This window comes from Balaenoptera borealis, assembly GCF_965194805.1.
Source record: "Balaenoptera borealis genome assembly, chromosome: 11".
Taxonomy (NCBI): domain Eukaryota; kingdom Metazoa; phylum Chordata; class Mammalia; order Artiodactyla; family Balaenopteridae; genus Balaenoptera; species Balaenoptera borealis.
Genome location: NC_138868.1, coordinates 81536981 through 81556456, shown reverse-complemented (window position 1 = coordinate 81556456; position 19476 = coordinate 81536981). Strand labels below are relative to the sequence as shown.

Genomic DNA, 19476 nt, shown 5'->3' with positions numbered 1-19476 from the left:
AGATGTTAGAAAGTCATGCTTTCGAATTTACTATTTTATTTAAGGAAAATGTTAAATAGTTTTCCTACGTGCACAGGTGCTTTAAAATGCTTTTTTTTTTAATATTCCAGATGCAAAGGCAATGCTGTTTTTACCTTTCTTTTTTATCTCGAAATACTGAAAGAGATGACCTGTAGTTCTTCCTGCCTCTGAAATTGGTATTTTCTAACTTAAAATGTAGCTTTGTTCACACCTGAGACCCCTGGAGAACAAACAAAATCTTCATTTCTTTTTCAAGCAGTACCCTGCCAATCTAAGAAGAAAATAGAACCTTGTTTCAGTCGCTGGCTTCTAATAGCATGGTATCTGTAGCAATCTCACAGAAGATTAGTAACTCTAGCTCAATTTAAAAGTTAGCATTGTGAAACACACATTGAGTGTGTTTCAGAATAAAATCTAGTAAGATTTAAAAGCTGTTATTCATGATTTATGAATAAAATAATTCAGAGCAACAGACAGACTGGCAAGAAGGACTTAAGTTGATGGGAGAAGAACGTTCTATCTTTTCTCTTCCTTTGCAAAAACAGTAGTAACAGAAGAACTTACATGTTGCCCGTTCTGCCTAGTGGAATCATCTTAGTGTGAAAACATCATACTTAGGGTTCCACTGTCTAAATGCAGCTCCTGATTCCCATCAGGCATTCTTTAAGATCTCAGTCAGTGCTTGTAGAGTGGAGGACCACTTTGGGTCTTGTCCCAGAAAATAACATCAGATTTCTTTTCTGCTAGACATGTGAGAGATTATCTGATTATTATTAATATGTGGGTTCCCAGGGAAGCCAGACAGATGCTGGTATATCATTAGTCATTTTTTCCCATATAGTCTTCTAGTTTTCTAGCATAAACCAGAGTAGGACTCTGAAGATGCCTCTTTGGGTTCACAGATAGATTCCTTTTTAGCAATTTATGTAAACACAATTCCATCATTCTCAATATTCATTCAATGCTAGTATGGATTGTCCTTTATTAAAGGCAACACCTTTTCTTCTATCTCATCCGAAAAAGAAAAAAATTTTAGATTACCACAGGAGTGGTCCGACCAGAAAGCAAGCTTGACTTATATTGACATATGTTTTGTAAGCCAAGGGTATATTGCAAGCATTTTTTTATTGAGAAATAATCGATGTATAACATTATATTAGTTTCAGGTCTACAACATATTGATTCAATATTTGTATATATTGCAAAATGGTCACCACCATGTCTCGTTAATGTCCATCACCACACATAGTTACAAAATTTTTTTCTTGTGAGGAGAACTTTTAATACCTACTCTCTTAGCAACTTTCAAATATACAAGTATTATTAATTATAGTCACCATGCCGTACATTACATCCTCAGGATTTACTTATTTTATAACTGGAAGTTTGTACCTTTTGACCACCTTCACAGATTTTGCAAGCATTTTTAATAATCTCTAAAGGATAATATGTATTAAAATATTCAGAAGTTCCTAATTTGACAGGCTGACTCCATTATATACAGCAGAGGTCCCCAAGTCCCAGGCTGCGGACCTCTGTCCGGGCCGCCGGCTGTTAGCAACTGGGCCGCACAGCAGAAGGTGAGTGGCAGGCGAGCGAAGCTTCATCTGCCACCCCGCGTCGCTCCCCATCGCTCGCATTACCGCCTGAACTATCTCTCACATACCGCCTGAACCACCACCCAACCCGCTCCCCGTCCGTGGAAAAAACTGTCTTCTCTGAAACCGGTCCCTGGTGCCAAAAATGTTGGGGACCGCTGATGTACAGTATATATTTTCCAAACATATGATTATATCTTGTTTAACATAGTTAAACATAGTTATTTACTATTAATTTTTTTTAATTGAAGTATAATCGACCTACGACACTATGTTAGTTCCTGGTGCACAACATAGTGATATGATATTCCTGTACATTATGAAGTGATCACCATGATCATTTTGTACTAAGTCTGTCAAGTCACCATACAAAGTCATTACAATATTATTGATTATATTCCATGCTCTACATTTCTGCTCCATGATGCATTTACTTTGTAACTGTAAGTTTGTACCTCTTAATCTCCCCCAGGTATTTCACTCATTCCCCCTACCCCTTGCTGTTAAATTTTTGCTTTACAGTTATGGTTATAGAGAGAAAGGTAATCTTATTTGAGATGGGAAATGATCTCTTCTGAAGTATCATCTATCAGCTCATACAATTTCTATTCATTTATTTAGTCCTGCGGCAAACACTTAAGTTATCTGCTAAATGTTAGGAACCGTGTATGGTGCTAGCACCAGAGAGAAGCTTGCCTATGGTGGTGACCAGCACCAGAATAAGTGGATGTATAAAGTATTGAAATGAGAAGGAGAAGAAGATCAACTGAATATTAACCTCATTTGTTCAGTTCTCCCCTCTTGATCTGCTTAACTGGTTACAGAAATCTGACTGTCTACTGCTTAGAGTAGGTGATGCAATTAAATTAAGTCATGATGTCATAAATAAAGAATAAAATAAAATTTACCTCTGCTACATATAAGCAAGTGACTTTCTGTTTCGGAGTAAGTGGTAATAATGAGGACTAATGCATAAGGTTCCCTTGACTTTTAAATAGGCTAATAAACATTAAGCACTTATTGTAATGCCTGGGACATATTTAGTAAATACTAGCTTTTGTGAAGAATATTACTGTAACCTAACATTCATCAATATTCTGAAGAATATGTAAATGATGTGCTACATAACTTTAATTTGCCCAGAGATTTCTTTGCTCCCAAACACGTAGACCACGCAATTTTCCTATGTTACTTCCAAGCAAGTATTCATTCAACAAGTATTTATCAGATACCCACTGTGAATAATAAATAATACTATCCAGAAATTTATAATCTTGTTGAACAAGCAAGAGAAAGGTAAATATAAAGTAACAAAGAGATATAGAATATGATTCAGTGTTAAAATCAATGATATAAGCAAGGGATACCATTCTGTCTCTTGGCCTATACTAGACATTGTTAATCATTTCCATTTTTCCCCATTTAATATAGAAACAAGTTCAGAACCCTTTTTAAGATAGTACTGCAGGAAGCCGTTACCTTTGAGTTTACCTACTGGGTAAACTATTTGCCATCTCTAACAAGACAAGTTTTAAAGAAAATCAAGGACACTTACTCAAATATCTTTTCTGGCACCTCAGCATAATTTTTCTGCCCCTGTAGTCATAAAGTCTTCATCTATGAATCCTCTGCCCTTATTTTTCTCTCCTGACCATGTCTCCCACCATCATTGAAATGATTTATAGTAAAATAACAATGAGATGTTATTTAGTATATGGATAGATCACGCTGCCAGTTGGAAAACAAGATGAGTCAAGCCATCACTTCAGTATGTGGGAAGCAAGTAAACCACTGCAGTGGCCACCAACACTGTTCGTCAGTTTCCAGTTCTCCCTTTCTTCCAGTTACCTGCTCTGGTAGAAGTAAAGGTCTGGCCATGTGATTAGCTTTGGCCAGTGAAACGTAAACAGAAGTATTTTAAAAACTGATGGGCAATTCTTCATCTTCTGATTTCCCTCTGCCATGACTGTTAATTTTACAATAACGATGCCTCATTAGCTCAGGTCCCAGAGTGAGAAAACAGGAGGCAGAGCCCTATCAACCCAAAGTAGACATGCAGTGTGAGTAGGAAATAAAATTTTATTATTAAAACCACTGAGACTTATGCCAGCATGATTTCACCTCTCATGACTAATACTACTCTATGACTGTACGTAGTTCAAGGGAAGAATCCATGGAGGAGGCTCACCAGACCAGGTAACAATATTGAAGAGACTTGATAGCATGAGATTTGATGAGGAAACAAAAAGTCTCATCTCATTCTAAAATGCTCTCCATTGTGAAACCCAACATTGATTTACTAATAGCTTTTGTGGGGAAAAGAGATCCACATGGAATGTACACAAAACTCTTTTTAAAAAAAAATAATAGCATGAATTTAGCCATTAAAGTAAAAGGCCGCTTTTTATTATCTCAGTGAAAATCCAAGTACAAGGCTTTTTGAATTGTCTCAAAAGTCTTCAAATTACTTGGCCTTCAGCATTGACACATAGTTTCAAGGTAACATGACCTTTTTTGTAACTTCTGTGTGTGTGTGTGTGAATGTGTGTGTGTGTGTGTGAGAGAGAGAGAGAGAGAGAGAGAGAGAGAGAGATCTTGATGTGCTTAGCTTAGCACTTTTAGGGCCCAAAAGAATTTTAAAGAACATTGAAGAATACTGGGCATTCATATGCATTTTCTGTTTAATTAATTGTTGTATCATTTTTGATTGAAGTGAGTTACATATTAAACAACTATCTTGAAAGTCACTGGCTTTTGACATATAGATGTTTATCACCATCACAGTACATGAATTGTTTGCATTAATATCTAATAGCTTTGACAATTCTTTGATCTATTCTGAGATATGTAGTCATTTCTACTGCCTTTATTTTTTCTGTCTGAGGTGGGAAGGGAATTTGTTTCCTTGAATCTCAATGACAAATCAAAATTCAGCTTTATTTACTTGTATGCATCTTAGCTTTGGTCCTATAAAGTACTTGATTATTTCTTTACAAGAGAATGAGGATGAGATACCATTCCTCCATTTTTTATTGTATTTATATTTATCACCTTTTTTCTTACTCATTTATATGCACAAAAACTATTTTTTATTTTAGTGCTGCATCATAGTGCAACTTTTATAAAGGCATTTTAAATGACAATAAGATATCCAAATATAAGCTATAATTCATCTTACATATGGTGCTACTAGTGAAAATATCTGAGGTTGAAATCAGATGAACAGTTATCTCCTGAGCATTACTAGATTTGCACACACAAAAGCTATGACAGCTGTGTCCCAATTTGCTCTACTTTCTAACAGCTGGACAGTCACTTTCAATAGTAATCATAGGGTATTTCTCCATTTTGAAATATTAATATGTGAAAAAATTGTTCTGGAATTCAGTGAAATCTGGTAATGAAAAATGACTGAGTCTATAAATAGCACTAAAGCCATATAGGTTAATAAACATTTAAGTACAATTATAGATATACATAGTTTGTTTATATGTATATATGAGATATAACTAATATACATGTTAAATAATATGTTAATTTATATTTTAATAATAAATATAAATTTGTATGTATGTATGTGTGTCTGTGTGTGTGTATATATATATATATACCACAAATAATAAACCATGTGATTCTTATATTAACTCCCAGTTAGTTTTCTCTTAGGAATTGATGAGCCCTTTAGTCAGATGTGATTAACAAAATGTTTTGTCTTTGCCACACAAATCAAGCTTTTAAACATTAGGGTATTTCAGGGTCAGCTTCTCTGTTGCACACTGTTCAATTCCATGTCAGCTTTGTTGGACTGATTACATCTTCCTGAAACTTACCCTGTAAAATAATTTCAGAGAATTCTCACTCTTTGAGAATAATCATAGTTCATACTTTAAGTAGCTTTCCTTGACAATGTTTCTAAGAATGTTGGTTTTCCTATATTAAGTGTTTTCTAGAAGAAATACTAAATCTACTGCTTTCTGGGAATGACTTTTCTTTCTGTTTTGCCTGTTACCTTCCTATATCTCTGAGCTATGTTGGCAGTGGGAAAAGCAGATATTTTTGTCATTAAGGTTGTCTTGTTTTCTGGGTGTGTTAAGTTGGTATGATTGAAAAGACCTTGCTCTTCAGCAGCCTAATCTATGATACTCTCTGTCATGCTGTTCAACATTGCCCTTCCCCATCTGCCACAGTTCCGAATGTTATTGTTTCATTTTTTTCACATCCTTTACATGTAAACAACATCACAACACAGAGACTATAGTAGAAGAGAACTATCAGAATTAGTTAATTTGAATTATCTTAATGTGATAAAATACAGCATAGTTAATTTAGGGCAATCTTTATTTTCACTGATTTTAATTTTCTAAAACCTTAGACCAAAAATTATTTCCATTTTAATGTAATTTTATGATCACTTCTATAATCTACCTATAAAATACAAGTGGTCTTGAAGGAAAGAGTATAATTGCTCGCTGTTGTACAATAAATAACAAGACCAATCCTTGTTCCTTAAAAGATCTAGTGAGGTGAGGAATAATAAATATCAATGTAGTGCTTTGGGCATTACTACACTGCTGGTGACTGTTACTGGAAAATGTTCAAAAGGACTTTACAATACTCTTTTTTTCTTTTTTGATGGACTCAGATTTTTAAAGAAGAATAATTTTGAGCTCAGGGATTTATCAATTGATTACTCTCCAAAAATATCATCTCTAAATTGTTACTCTGAGGAAGTTTGTTTATAAAACATTAACACTTTGGTTTGTGTGAAAGGGAATTATAATTAAAAATAAAAAGGTATGTAACTGGCAAACAACCAACTCCCTCCTCCTCAAACCTTTATAAACAGAAAGGTTTTGTATTACTACTGAGTTCTTAGAAAAATCTCTGCTAGAGAATTCTAAATAAATGTCTGACGTTTAATCAGCTTTGCTCTTGAGTTGCTTAAAAGCAGAGTGAGCACAGGGAATGGTTGTTTTTAGAGAGCTGTTCCAGGCTTTTGGAAGATTGGTTCTTGCCAGACCATGGGCCAGGTGTTAACCAAAAATTCCTTAATGAAGATTGGCCCGCTGGCAGTCCCAGGAGGAATTTAGTTCATTGATTGCAAGCTTCAGTCCTCAGGAAACACTGAGGAAAAAAATGTTGAAAATGCTTTCATGCTGATTTTTAAACTAACATTGTTAACGAAGTCTAATTTTCACCTTTAGCAGCTCACAGGGTGAGACTCCAGCCCTGTGCTTTTTAAGTTAGGAGATAATTTATGAAAAATTATCTAATTAAATTCAGTTTAATCCTAATTGTGTATTTTAGGGTCTGTTCTACAAATTGACTTATTCATTTTAAAATTAGGGACTCCTGCCCTACTCTCCTTTATGTTCTCCATCTCTCCCTTGTTTCTTTTTCCCTCTTCAACAATACACTGCGTGATGTCTCGCCAATGAAGGTACTATTTTGCGTTCTAGGACACTTTTGTATAAGATGTCATTAGTTGAGGGAGAGTGCAAAGATTATTAGAGGTAATTTAGTAATAATAATAATAGTGCATTAGGCAGTCACAGGCCTGACTCTTGATTAATCTTGCTGAGCTTGCTATTCTAAATTAGACGGTTGCATAGGATGAGAACCTGGGGGATCTAGTCAGTCACCTAATTCCATATATTGCTGGATAGATCCGAGAGTAGATCCCAGCTATAGCAACAAACAAACTAAATGCTTTAGTCCAGCATTCTTCTTCTCTTCTGTCTTGGTCACAGCTTTTTAAAGGGTGGTGTGGATTGACGCTGGTGAGCCTGGTAGTATAGGTTTTGATAGAAATAGTGCAGAAAAAGAGGCAGTTATTTTATAATTGATGGCTGAGCCAGATGGCAAGCAGGATCATTTCAATGGAACTCTTTCCAAAATAGTCCTTTAATGTTCATGCTAGATGTGTTTCCACAAACATCAGGCACACCAGCTACATCAAAATTAAATTTCTTAGAAATAAAATATTTGGGTATTTTTCAACTTTATTTCTGATAAAACTGCCTTTTATTTGTTATCTTACCTCAAAATGCCTTTCAGTGTTTAAGAGCTCTGCATATGCATTATTTGCAGTAACCATTCATCTACGTATGTATTTAACAGATCTATTTTGAAAGTCTCCATATGCCCAGACTGGTGAGGCTCTGGGGTTACGTTGGTAAACAAGACATAGTCCTTTCCCTCAAGACATGTAATATTCTGCATATAATTTTTTTTTTACTTTCCTATGAAACTTTCAAAGAAATTATAAAGCATCTTTTAGTATCTTTTTTTTAATCCTTATACATAACCAGCCTCAGAGAGAAGCCGCTACTTAAATTTTAAAAAAAGCAAAACATAGAATATGTTGTGTCTACACTAAAGGATTTATTTACATTCCTCCACAATGTGTTCAGCACAAATTGATAGGCTAAGTGGCCAGTTATGTGCCAGGGGCACTTTTCTAGTTGATAAGAAAGTTTTTCATATATATGTTTGAACAACTTGTTGAAATATCCATTTGTGCGACTTCCCTGGTGGTGCAGTGGTTAAGAATCTATCTGCCAATGCAGGAGACACGGGTTTGAGCCGTGGCCTGGGAAGATCCCACATGCCATGGAGCAATTAAGCCCTTGTGCCGCAACTACTGAGCCTGTGCTCTAGAGCCCGTGAGCCACAACTACTGAGCCCACGTGCCACAACTATTGAAGCCCACGTGCCTAGAGCCAGTCCTCCACAACAAGAGAAGCCACCACAATGAGAAGGCCGTGCACCACAATGAAGATAGCCCCTGTTCGCTGCAACTAGAGAAAGCCCACACGCAGCAACAAAGACCCAACGCAGCCAAAAAATACATAAATTTAAAAAAAAGAAACCAAATTTAAAAAAAAGAAATATCCATTTGTACTCTTATTTTAGATGACAGCAATGACAGCATACAACTATATATACTACCATTGTTATATGGGAAAAGTGTCTGTTTAGCCCGCTGAAGATTTTGGATTTCAGGTTCCCTTGTCTCATTATTGCCTCACTCATGTCTGTTAGTCACAGTCAAACCACTGGCAGTTCTGTCTTCTTGAAAGAAAATTGTTGAGTTGTCATGTCATTTAGACCTGAAAAATATCTTAAGTGTCACGTTAGCCCAGACCCCTAAACTATTAGCTTAGGAAACAGAAGCCAGAAAGATGACATGGTGTGTCTGATGCTGCTCTTTGTTGTAGTGGGGAAAGTCACCAGAACTAGAACATGATGGAGCTGAATTCAAGACTCCACTCTTCCACAGACCACCCTTCCATTCTTTTGACTTACAGCAAATCACTTTAACTTCTGTGTGTTGGTTTCATTACCTGTTAAAGTAATATAAAAAAATTAAATTTAAAAGAAAAAAGCAGAATGAAAACAATGATAATTACTGCAGTGATATTTACTTTTTGTCAACTTATATTTACGATAGACTTACAAAATTGGATGCTTGTAAACTATATTACACCCCACAAAAATTAAGTGGTCACATTGCGGTTGTTTAGCAGCAGAAGTGGTACTGTTTGGTTTATATAACACTCAACCTACATTTCTGGGCAAACATTGTTCCTAGGATGTATGGTATGATCATGAAACAGCTATTTTACAAATGAAATGTTATAATAAATCCCTTTGCAAGTTAGGCATTTCCTGACGCAATGACCATTCTTTGCTTTTGGATTTTATCTGCGGTACATTGGGTTTGTGACTATCAGTCATGCTGCTGGCTCCTGGATGTCTTATGGAGACAGTGGGACAAATGAGTATTTCTGTACTGTTCACTGTCCACTGAATTTGTGTGAGGTGGCACAGTCTGCAGAGATATCATTATTTGTTTCTATGGAATCATTGATGAAATATTTTAACCCTTACTTCTAATAACTCAGCATTTACCCTTTGGATCTTATGTTGTCATAGATAATATTATGATCTGAGAAGAAGAAATAAAAGTACTACCATTATTTGTGATTTCGTTTCTCCTTGCACATAATTTGTGACGATGATTACCAAATGCATCTATTAGGACCAGGAATGACTATTCCATGAAACAGGGAAAGTTAGATAAGGGGTCAAAGACACTAAAGTACGTAGCTCTTACCCTAGGTCATTGTGTATCAAAAACGATGCCCCAGAGAAGGTTTCAAGGTCAAAGACAGGAAAGTGAATCCAAGATAGATCATCAGTCAGGGAGGTAAGAAGAAAAATCAGATGTGAGGTATGAAGTCAAAGCAAGGCAGTGAAGGAGCCAGGGAAATCAAGAATAAGAAGCAGAAGACTAGAAGGTTTGAGATGGTCAGTGGTTCTCATACTTTTGGGAGCATCAGAATCACCTGGAGGGCTTATTAAAACAGTAGTGCTGGGCTCCACCTCCAGCATTTCTGCTTCGGTAGGTCTGGGATGGGGCCTGATAATTTACATTTCTAACAAGCTCCCAGGTGATGATGCTCGTCTGGGGACCACACTTTGAGAACAACAGTTGTTCTAGATGAATCCCAGAGTAAGTAATAGTGCCTGCAGTGATTTCATGAGCTCCCGGGATACTTGGTTGGGCGAGCTGAGTTTGCTTAAAGGTTTAGGGACAGAATAGACAAAACATTTTGGCTTTTTCCCTTTCATTTTAATTCGCTTTTTAAAAAACATCCAATGCATAACTTAAAGTTATAAGGATGTGAACCTCCTTCTGTATTAAAATATAAAATAAGAACTTATATTCTTGCCATATAAACATAAATCAAAATTATTCCCTCTCTATGAAAAATGACATATTTCATATTTTTATAGTTTAACAACTAGTACAGTGTTCTGGTTAAGAGTGCGTGTGCTGAAGATAGACTGTCTAGGGTCAGATATTGATTTCACCACCTGCTTTGTGCCCTGAGGTCATAAGTTTCTTAAACTCTCTGAGCCTCCTTTGTGAAGTGGGGATATTACTGATTGCATAGAGTTGTTGTGAGGATTAAATGAAATAATTTAAACCACTTATTGGAATGCCTGGAACACAATTATTGCTCCATAAATGTCAGTTACTATTGGAACACCAAAGTAAATGCCTTCATTTAGGAATGTGACTTTGTATATAACACTTGGTAGCTATCTCAGATTTAACCTGATAGGTTGCTCTCTGTATCTATAATTCATTACAACTCTTCTGCTAAGAATAGCCCTGAATTTGGCATGAAGGTATAAATTATATATAAACAATGGGATTCAGAAGTCAAAGTGGATTACGGATAGCAAAGAATCTCAAATTGCCTCTAGCAAATTTCAGACTAAGAAGGAAAACTACCTTCTCTTACACAGAAGTTAAGAGCATTAGCTCTGGGACCAGAGCACGGTGACATGACTGCAGAGCCAGTGCTCTGATCTTCTAGTCGAGATGCAGGGAGTGGGGACATGAGCTCCTCCAGCCACCTTTGCTCTTCCTAAGACTGTCTCCCACACAAAGGCTAGCTGGGCAAGCACAACACATTAAACACTGAATTATCCAAAAAAAAAAAAAGTTGAAATTCTCATACATACCGGAACATTTGTAAAAGGGAGAGAAGCCTTTGCATTTCACATTCTGATTCCTTGTTCACTCTCCTTCTCTTATTTTGGAAGCTTTAACAACCACCCTCCGCAGCCCAACCTTTCAGTGGTTTCCACCAGCAATTTAGGCCTCCCTGACTAAGCTCATTGAATTATAGGCTTCGGAGTAAACTCTCTGCAGGAGGACATAAATAGACTGTGGCTGCAGTTCTGCTTACAGAGGGGCCTAAAAAGTCAAAATCTCAAGTGCAAAGAACTCTGGACATTGGGAGATAGGAAAAATGGGTTCACTGTAAGGTGCAATTCTGAAGCAAACTACCTGGAGTTAGGTCAGATTTCATAGCTTAACAGCCTAGTCCCTACAAGACTGTACTTCAGTCACCTGCTGAAAATTGTGAGGTACCCAGGTTACCCATACTCTTTACCAACTGGCTATAAATTCAGGGTTGCCTATAAGCCCCTCGAGTTTGATAATTTGCTAGGACAACTTATAGAACTCAAGAAAGCACTATAGTTACAATTACAGTTTTACGATAAAGGGTACAAATCAGGACCAGCCAAATAAAGACACTTGTAGGGTGAGGACTGGGAAGGTCCGAATCATGAAGCTTCATGTCCTCAGGACATGTCACCCTCCTAGCACATCAGTGTGTATCACGGACCAGGAAGCTTACCCAAGACTCAGTGACGAGAGTTTTTATAAGGGTTTCATTCTGTTGACATGATTGATTGAATTGGTGGCAACAGGCTAGGGCTCCAAGGCCTCTTACCTCCAGGGAGGTTGGGAAGTCAGGCTGATATCAGAGCTCAAAGCCACATGATTGGTCTTTCTGTTATAGCCAGTCCCCATCCTGAAACTATTTAAGGGCCCACAGAGTATCACCTCATTAGCATAAAATCAGGTATGGCCCCAGGGGCCTACCATGAATAACAAAGACACTTGCATCACTTGGGAAATTTTAAGGGTTTAGAAGTTCCCTTTTAGGAACCCAGGACAAAGATCAGACAAGTTCTTTATTATACAACATATGGAAAATAGAATTAGAATTGGAACTATTTTAAGTCACCAAAAACGAAGGCCAAAAAAAGTATGATTTTTATGATGGAGAAACAACTGGAAAATGTCATTTGATTATAAAATAAATGGTCATTAAACATCATTAGATTCTTTTAATTTGTTTTTCACTCAGTTGTTCATTCATTCAACAATATTTATTGAGTATCTCCTGGGCTAATCATTGAAGATATACTGTTACACTGTCAATGAAAAAAAAAATGTTTGTTTGTACAGTTGACCCTTGAACAAAGTGAAGTTTAGGGGTGCCAATACCCCACACAGTCAAAAATCCACATATAACTTTTGACTTTCCCAAAACTTAACTACTAATAGTTTACTGTTGACCAGAAGCCTTACTGTTAAATAAACAGTTGATCAACACATATTTTGTATGTTATATGTATTATATACTGTATTCTACAATAAAGTGAACTAGAAAAAAGAAAATGTTGTTAAGAAAATCATAAGGAAGAGAAAATATATTTACAGTACATATATGTATTTATTGAAAAAGATCCACAGACCCACACAGTTCAAACCCGTGTTGCTCAAGGGTCAGCTGTATTACATGGAAAAGAGGAAGGATGAACTATTTGAAATTATTTGCTCAATTTTAATTCCAATTGAAATGAGCCTGAGTTCTGAGATAATCATTAATTTTGCTTGTCAAAAATGATGTTAAGAGAGCTCCCAAAGTACAAAATATTAGGCATCAGGTCTAGATTTATGAAGAATTTGGGGAGGTAGGGGATAATAGAAAAAATATGGATGTTGTTTGTTTAACCACAAGGCTGCCATTTGGCCTTATGTTTTTAAACAAAATCAAGAAGTGCTTTGAAATGTGATGTGTTTTAAACTGTTCTTTTTTTGCTTTCCTGTAATTGGAGCAACATACTAATTTCTACAAGTTGTGACTACTAACAGAGAGCAATCACCTCACAGACTTGTACCGAAGAGATGAAACCATCCAGGTGACAGGACACGGCCATGTGCAGAGTCCCCGCTTCCCAAACAGCTACCCCAGGAACCTGCTTCTGACCTGGCGGCTCCATTCCCAGGAGAAAACAAGGATACAGCTAGCCTTTGACAATCAATTTGGATTAGAGGAAGCGGAAAATGATATCTGTAGGTAAGTGGGAAATAAAATCCATTTTAGGGTAAAATTCCAAGGTGGAAAAAAAAAGACAGATTTAAAACATCACATCAGACTTCTCTTTAGGGCCCTCCGGACCTATCCGAGGTACTTGACTTCTTTTTCAAAAAGCCTTTATGTCAGTCCTAATGGACAAAATAAATTGGAGCGCAGACTGCCTCTGCAGAAAGCCTGGTAACCTGGCATGACTCACAGAAACTCACTCCTGCAATTGTCAGAGCCAGGCTGTGTGACTCCCAGAGAAGGGGGGAATCTGGGGGCCTCTATCTTGGCCAGGCCTAGAACAACTTTTGTGAGCAGGTAGATGCATCCAATATCCCGGTCACCTGCACCATGTCACATGGCTCTGGTGCAAGCCTGACAGGGCTTAAGGAGTGTATTCCCCTGCTGGGCTCCAGGAACTGACCCAGCACTGGGAGATGATGATGGCAAGGACCCTGTCAGGTCCTTACCTGAAATCGTAATTTTAAGGCCTCAGATATGTGTAAGAAGGAAGAGAAGGCAACCTCCCAGGATCAGTGTGCTCCTTAGAGGTCTGTTTCTTCCTGTAGTTTCTGGGTCAGCAGAAGATGAAAGCTGCGCCTGATAATCTTCTCCCTTCTTAGCATGTTTATCAGAGAAAGCCCTGACTGTTGTTCGCTGAATTGTCCACTCACAGCATCTTATTCACTTAATTAGCATGTGTAAGATGCAGAGGATTTTCTTTTTCCTTTCTGTACTTTACTGCACGCACTTGTTCTGCATTGCCAATGAACTACTACTAAACTGCTAAATTCTTTCAGCCGGTTTTACTTTGAATAATAAAAATTGGGTACTTCAAATTTGGCTGTCCTTTATTGCATGTCTATTATGCTGACAGCTTTTATTATGTTGCTGTTTTTTCAAGAATAACAGCAGTGACCGTTACTTTCTAGGACCATAGAGGGTAATGTATGCCTGAAAGCAGAGATGAATACATGCAGGAAGAGCCAGTTAATATTTACAAAGAGAATAAGCTTGAGGAGACCTTGTGTCTTTTCAACCTTGAAAGGGAGAACTCATTTTCTGTGTTCAAAAAAAAAAAGACCTTGGAAACAAATGAAAAGCCACTATTATGGGGATATATGTATACTTATGGCTGACTCACTTTGTTGTACAGCAGAAACTAACACAACATTGTAAAGCAATTATACTCCAATAAAGCTATTTAAAAAAAAAAAAAAAAGATTATTAAAGCTGATGTCACTGAAGAGACACTGGTCTCCACTGCAGAGCAAGATTTTGATCTGGTAGTGATTGAGTCCTTTTGGCATCCTGACCGTAAAACTAGGAGAGGAAGTTAGGATGGTTTCTTTTCCAGACCCTTCATCAAATCAAGTTGCTCCTAAAAATTTATGGAGGGAGGTAGAGAAGTAAGAGGTAAAGGGGAGAGGAAGCAGGGAAAGAGGCAGATCAGAGACCTGCCTCAGGACCGTCCCTGAACCAAAATGGTGTTCTTCTGACTTCAGACCCAGAGTAAAAATTGTGCTGATGTTGTGTTTTTTAAAAAACAAAAGTGACCTCTTGCATTATTAACAAAGTTCCAAGCATATTCTTGCTTTGTGCAATAAATATGATTCACATATATTGTATATAAAATGAAATGCAATTGATTTCCTCCCATCTGTTCCAAACCTCCTTGATGTTTACATTGTAATATTTTATTGCCGGAATAGCGATTCTTTCATAGTGCTTTTCACTTTTCAACACCGTATATTAAGTAGTTAATTTACATAGCACCCAAGAGATATTCAGCTGGTAGAATTACATAAACCTTCTTATTTTGCTCATTAGGAAACTGAGGCAAAGGACATAAAGGTCTCACAAATCACTGTCAATGAAATTTAGTAACCATTTTATTATGCTCGCCTCCTCCTTAGATCACCCTGCCTGATCCAATAAGAGCTCTGAGGTGCGTGGGTAAGACCAGTAAAGTTGTATTGGATTTTCTTCATATTCAGACGTGATGGTTCTCATGCTGATTCCTTTTGGCTATCGTGACAGGAAAATATAAAATAGATATGAGACTTCTGCCACTGTTCACCTTGAAGGCTCACCCTGAGTGCTCGTTTGCATTGTGACTTTAGCATCTGAAGTCATTTGAGAAGAGGTAGATTGGAGGAGTGAGACACAGATGCCCGGAACTGAAAGGCACAGAGTTCGGCTCTCAAGCAGAATGTTTTAAGATCTTGGGTGTCTGAAAATAGAATATAAATGATCCCTAGAAGATGTCAGCTTGGTCACTGAAGATGTCCTATTATGTGATGAAAAAGTGAGATGCTGTGGAGGGACTTTGAGGATTCAGACGACTCTGTGGAATATCTGAAACGCCTCTCCTGTCTTCTTCAATCCTGGGATTCTGTGTTTCTCTGACTAGTGCCAGTGGTGAACCCATGGTCTTACCCTCATTCACACACAGCCCAGATATTTCCAATATTGGCTAGCGCACATCCCTCCTCAAAGTCATGTGTTTCCATTATGATAAATGGCATAGTTTATGATACGATCCTTCCAAAAGACAGTTTCCAAAAAGAGAAAATAGTCTTTTATTTTATTTTACCATTTATTTTCTACAGTGAGAGTGCTGATTTTATGTGCTGTATAGGTATAGATCATTTCCTTTCTTAAAGAAACACTGGATGTGGTAAATTAATTCAAAGTGGGAATTTGTTTAAAAACTTGATATAGTAAATATTTGGGTATATAATTAGAGCTACATCTCCTAAAGTATGACAATAGATTATACTTGTTAGTTTTTCCAGGAAAACGTTATGAGCCAGATGCTCAGAAAGTAGCCCATTTTGATTTTTGACGATTTAGGAAGAGTTACGGCTAAAAGTGTGTAAGGGTGTTTCCTCAGAATAGATTGTTGAAGTTTGAATTTGAGAAACCTAATCCAAAAATGAGTTTTCCTTCTAAAATATCTGTAGGTTATAATTTTCATTTCAGATGATAGGTCATAAGAGATCACATATGTTAGTTTCAATTTCTCAGTGAAAGTATGAATTTCAAAGTCTAGTTTAATCAAAGTTTATGTCAAATTGGTACTAGGTATGATTTTGTGGAAGTTGAAGATATATCTGAAACCAGCACCGTTATTAGAGGACGATGGTGTGGACACAAGGAAGTTCCTCCAAGGATAACATCAAGAACAAACCAGATTAAAATAACATTCAAGTCTGATGACTACTTTGTGGCTAAACCTGGATTCAAGATTTATTATTCTGTTGTGGTAAGTAGCTTAACCACCCTATGATTAAAAGCAGACACTGGTTACATGAAGTATAGAGATCGTTTTCTGTGATTAAATTCAGTGGTGTGAGAGTGAATGAACTGTGTTAATTGTCTATGGTATGCTTTGTCCCTGCCTTGTGGCCAAAATGTTAAAGCCTTCTTTAGTGAGAAATGCCATTTTAGCTCTGTTAAGTCAATGCTTGGGCCCATGCATTTTGAAAGAAAGCATAGTGAATAGAAAAAGTAAAATAGTTTATAGTAAAGCATATACCATATTGCCTTTGATTCAACTGGAGCAAAATAAATGTACAGCCAAATAGAAGGTAAGTGAGAATTGAACCTCTTGGTTTGAAAAATTGTCTATGTAATTCTAATCACAGAAGAGTGCCAATGATTTTAGTTTAAATTATGACTCAAATTTGGGAAGGGCCTATGTTATAATCATAGAGCCTCAGGGTTAGCAAGTATCTTAAGAATTGGAAGGTATAATTCAGGACCCAAGGTTTGATTTTTGTTTACTACACCCATGCTTATTTGTGGTCTCACCTCTACTTAAACACCTCAGCAGCCATTTCCAACTTTATATGGTTCTAACTATTAGAAAATCTTCAACCTCATATTGCGGCATAATCTATCTTGTAGTTAAGTCTAGTTGTTGGGTCACCCATGGTCATGGGTCTTCTTTACTCAGTCATTCATTAGTAGAACAATATAAAGTTCCTTCTTATTGACAAATATTCTGATAGGTGTAGTAGATACAAAGGCAAGCAAGAAGACAGGGTTCTTGAACCTCCTGGAGCTGATAGTCTGGTGGAAATGACAATTAGAAGCCATAACAACTGAGAATGATAATAAGACAGAAGTACTGGGTGTTACAGAGAAGCCCAGGGGGATATTGGGATAATTTTGCCTATACATTACCTTTAGGATACATTAAATATCCCTGAATCCTTCAGTTGTTCGTAGCATATTGCCTTTTGCTCTCCTGGCAACATCTTTAACTCTCATTCAGTTTATTGCTATCCCTTTTCAAAGTGTGGATGCCGAAACAGAACACAGTACTACAAATGGAGTCAATTTGGGTTTTTTTTTTTTTCCTCATATGAGTTAAATTTAGAGTAGGAAAAATCTTGGTTTTTTTAATCTAATGTGGTTTCTTTTTTCTTTTTTTTTTTTTTGCATTATGATGAGTGGTTAAACACAAAGTGAATTCTACATCAGAATACTATAAATGAAAAAATAGCATGTGGTGATACTGGTTCCAGTTTTAATTTGAAAATAATCCATCAAGCATGATATACATTATTGCACACTCACGCAGTGCTGCTCAGCATTAAAGTGGAAGTGTGAACCTTTGGTTTCTACATGTCTTTGCTTTTAATGTGTTCAGTGATGCATCTGTTCTCAATTGTTCATGGACAAAGCAGGCTCAGCATGTTGGAATGGTGCTGTGTCAGAATGGCTTAGTGAAGGATCTTTTTTCCCCTTAACATATCAAGGCCTGTTAGCGCTCATGTGTATACATTTTTTTTAATTAATTAATTTATTTATTTATTTTTGGCTGTGTTGGGTCTTCGTTTCTGTGCGCAGGCTTTCTCTAGTTGCGGCGAGCAGGGGCCACTCTTCATCACGGTGCGCAGGCCTCTCACCGCCGCGGCCTCTCTTGTTGCGGAGCACAGGCTCCAGATGTGCAGGTTCAGTAGTTGTGGCTCACGGGTCCAGTCGCTCTGCAGCATGTGGGATCTTCCCAGACCAGGGCTCGAACCCGTGTCCCCTGCATTGGCAGGCATACTCTCAACCACTGCTCCACCAGGGAAGCCCCATGTGTATACTTTTTGTGAAGCTTTGGTTATGACTAAGTTAAATGGTCCATAAGTCAGTTAGAAACACCTTAACTCTAACACCATATCTTTAAGGCAAAATAACTCCTTTTTGTAGAAAAAGGCAGTGCAGGTGTGGATTTAGGGAAGAATGAATATTTTTGTTTGAGGTGCTTTGGGTTACAGTACAGGTTCATCACTCATTTCCTAGCCAATGTTAAGTGGAATATCGGACAGCCTTTGTAGTATGGATGTAAACCGTTCGGCATGACTCCACTCACTTACTTATTCACCTCCACCAGTACATTCAGTTGTGTTTTTAGAAATGATGGTAGTCATAACTTTTTTGTTATACAGCCTCTTGGTCTGCATTCATTGAAAATAGCTCCAGGCTCTCTTTCCGCTCCTAATTGGCTTCTGGCACTAAATATGATCAATTAGGGCCAAAGTGCTTTGGTGGCTGAATTCCAAGAGGTAGAGTGAGCTTAACCTTCAGGTGTATATAAACTCTACATCTGTGTGGCTTTTTGATAAACTCTTTCATTTGATTCTTGTTCAACAGGGATCATTTATGCCTTGACCAATGTTTTGGAAAGGTCATTTTATTCATGTTTAAATTTTTCTCAGAGAAACTTTAAAGCAGAGATTATGAACTCAAATGCTACAGAGCCCAGACTTAAAATTCATAGTGAGCCAGATATAAAATTAGAGGGAGACAGTGGGATTAAAAATGGCAAACCCCAATGTATGTCAGTCAGATCATTATGCTGTACACCTTATACAGTGCCATATGTCAATTATATCTCATAAAACTGGAAAAAACGGCAAGCCTTCTTTAAGTGTATTTAAATAATGATTTTTTAAATGTTGTACAGGCCCACAAAGCCTGTAGAGTTTGGAGGCAGCTGTTTTGCAATCCCTCCTTTCAGGAATGGCAGGTGCTGGGGAAATTTGAGCAATAGTTCCCGAGCAATCACAGTGCTCTTAGAAAATGGCAAGTAGCTATTTGGATAGGTAAAGACCACC

At 37.2% G+C, this 19476-nt stretch overlaps 1 protein-coding gene across 2 annotated transcripts in view; it reads left to right on the top strand.

Annotated features, from left to right (window-relative positions):
• PDGFD (platelet derived growth factor D) overlaps nt 1–19476 on the top strand; it is a 226782-nt gene that overhangs the window by 140328 nt on the left and 66978 nt on the right. The window contains exons 2-3 of one of the 2 annotated variants that reach the window (XM_082339987.1): nt 13168–13354; nt 16448–16628. In XM_082339987.1, coding sequence (XP_082196113.1) covers nt 13168–13354; nt 16448–16628 — 368 coding nt within the window. Of the gene's footprint in view, nt 1–13149; nt 13355–16447; nt 16629–19476 lie in introns of both variants that reach the window. The other variant, XM_082339988.1, reaches the window with a different exon arrangement.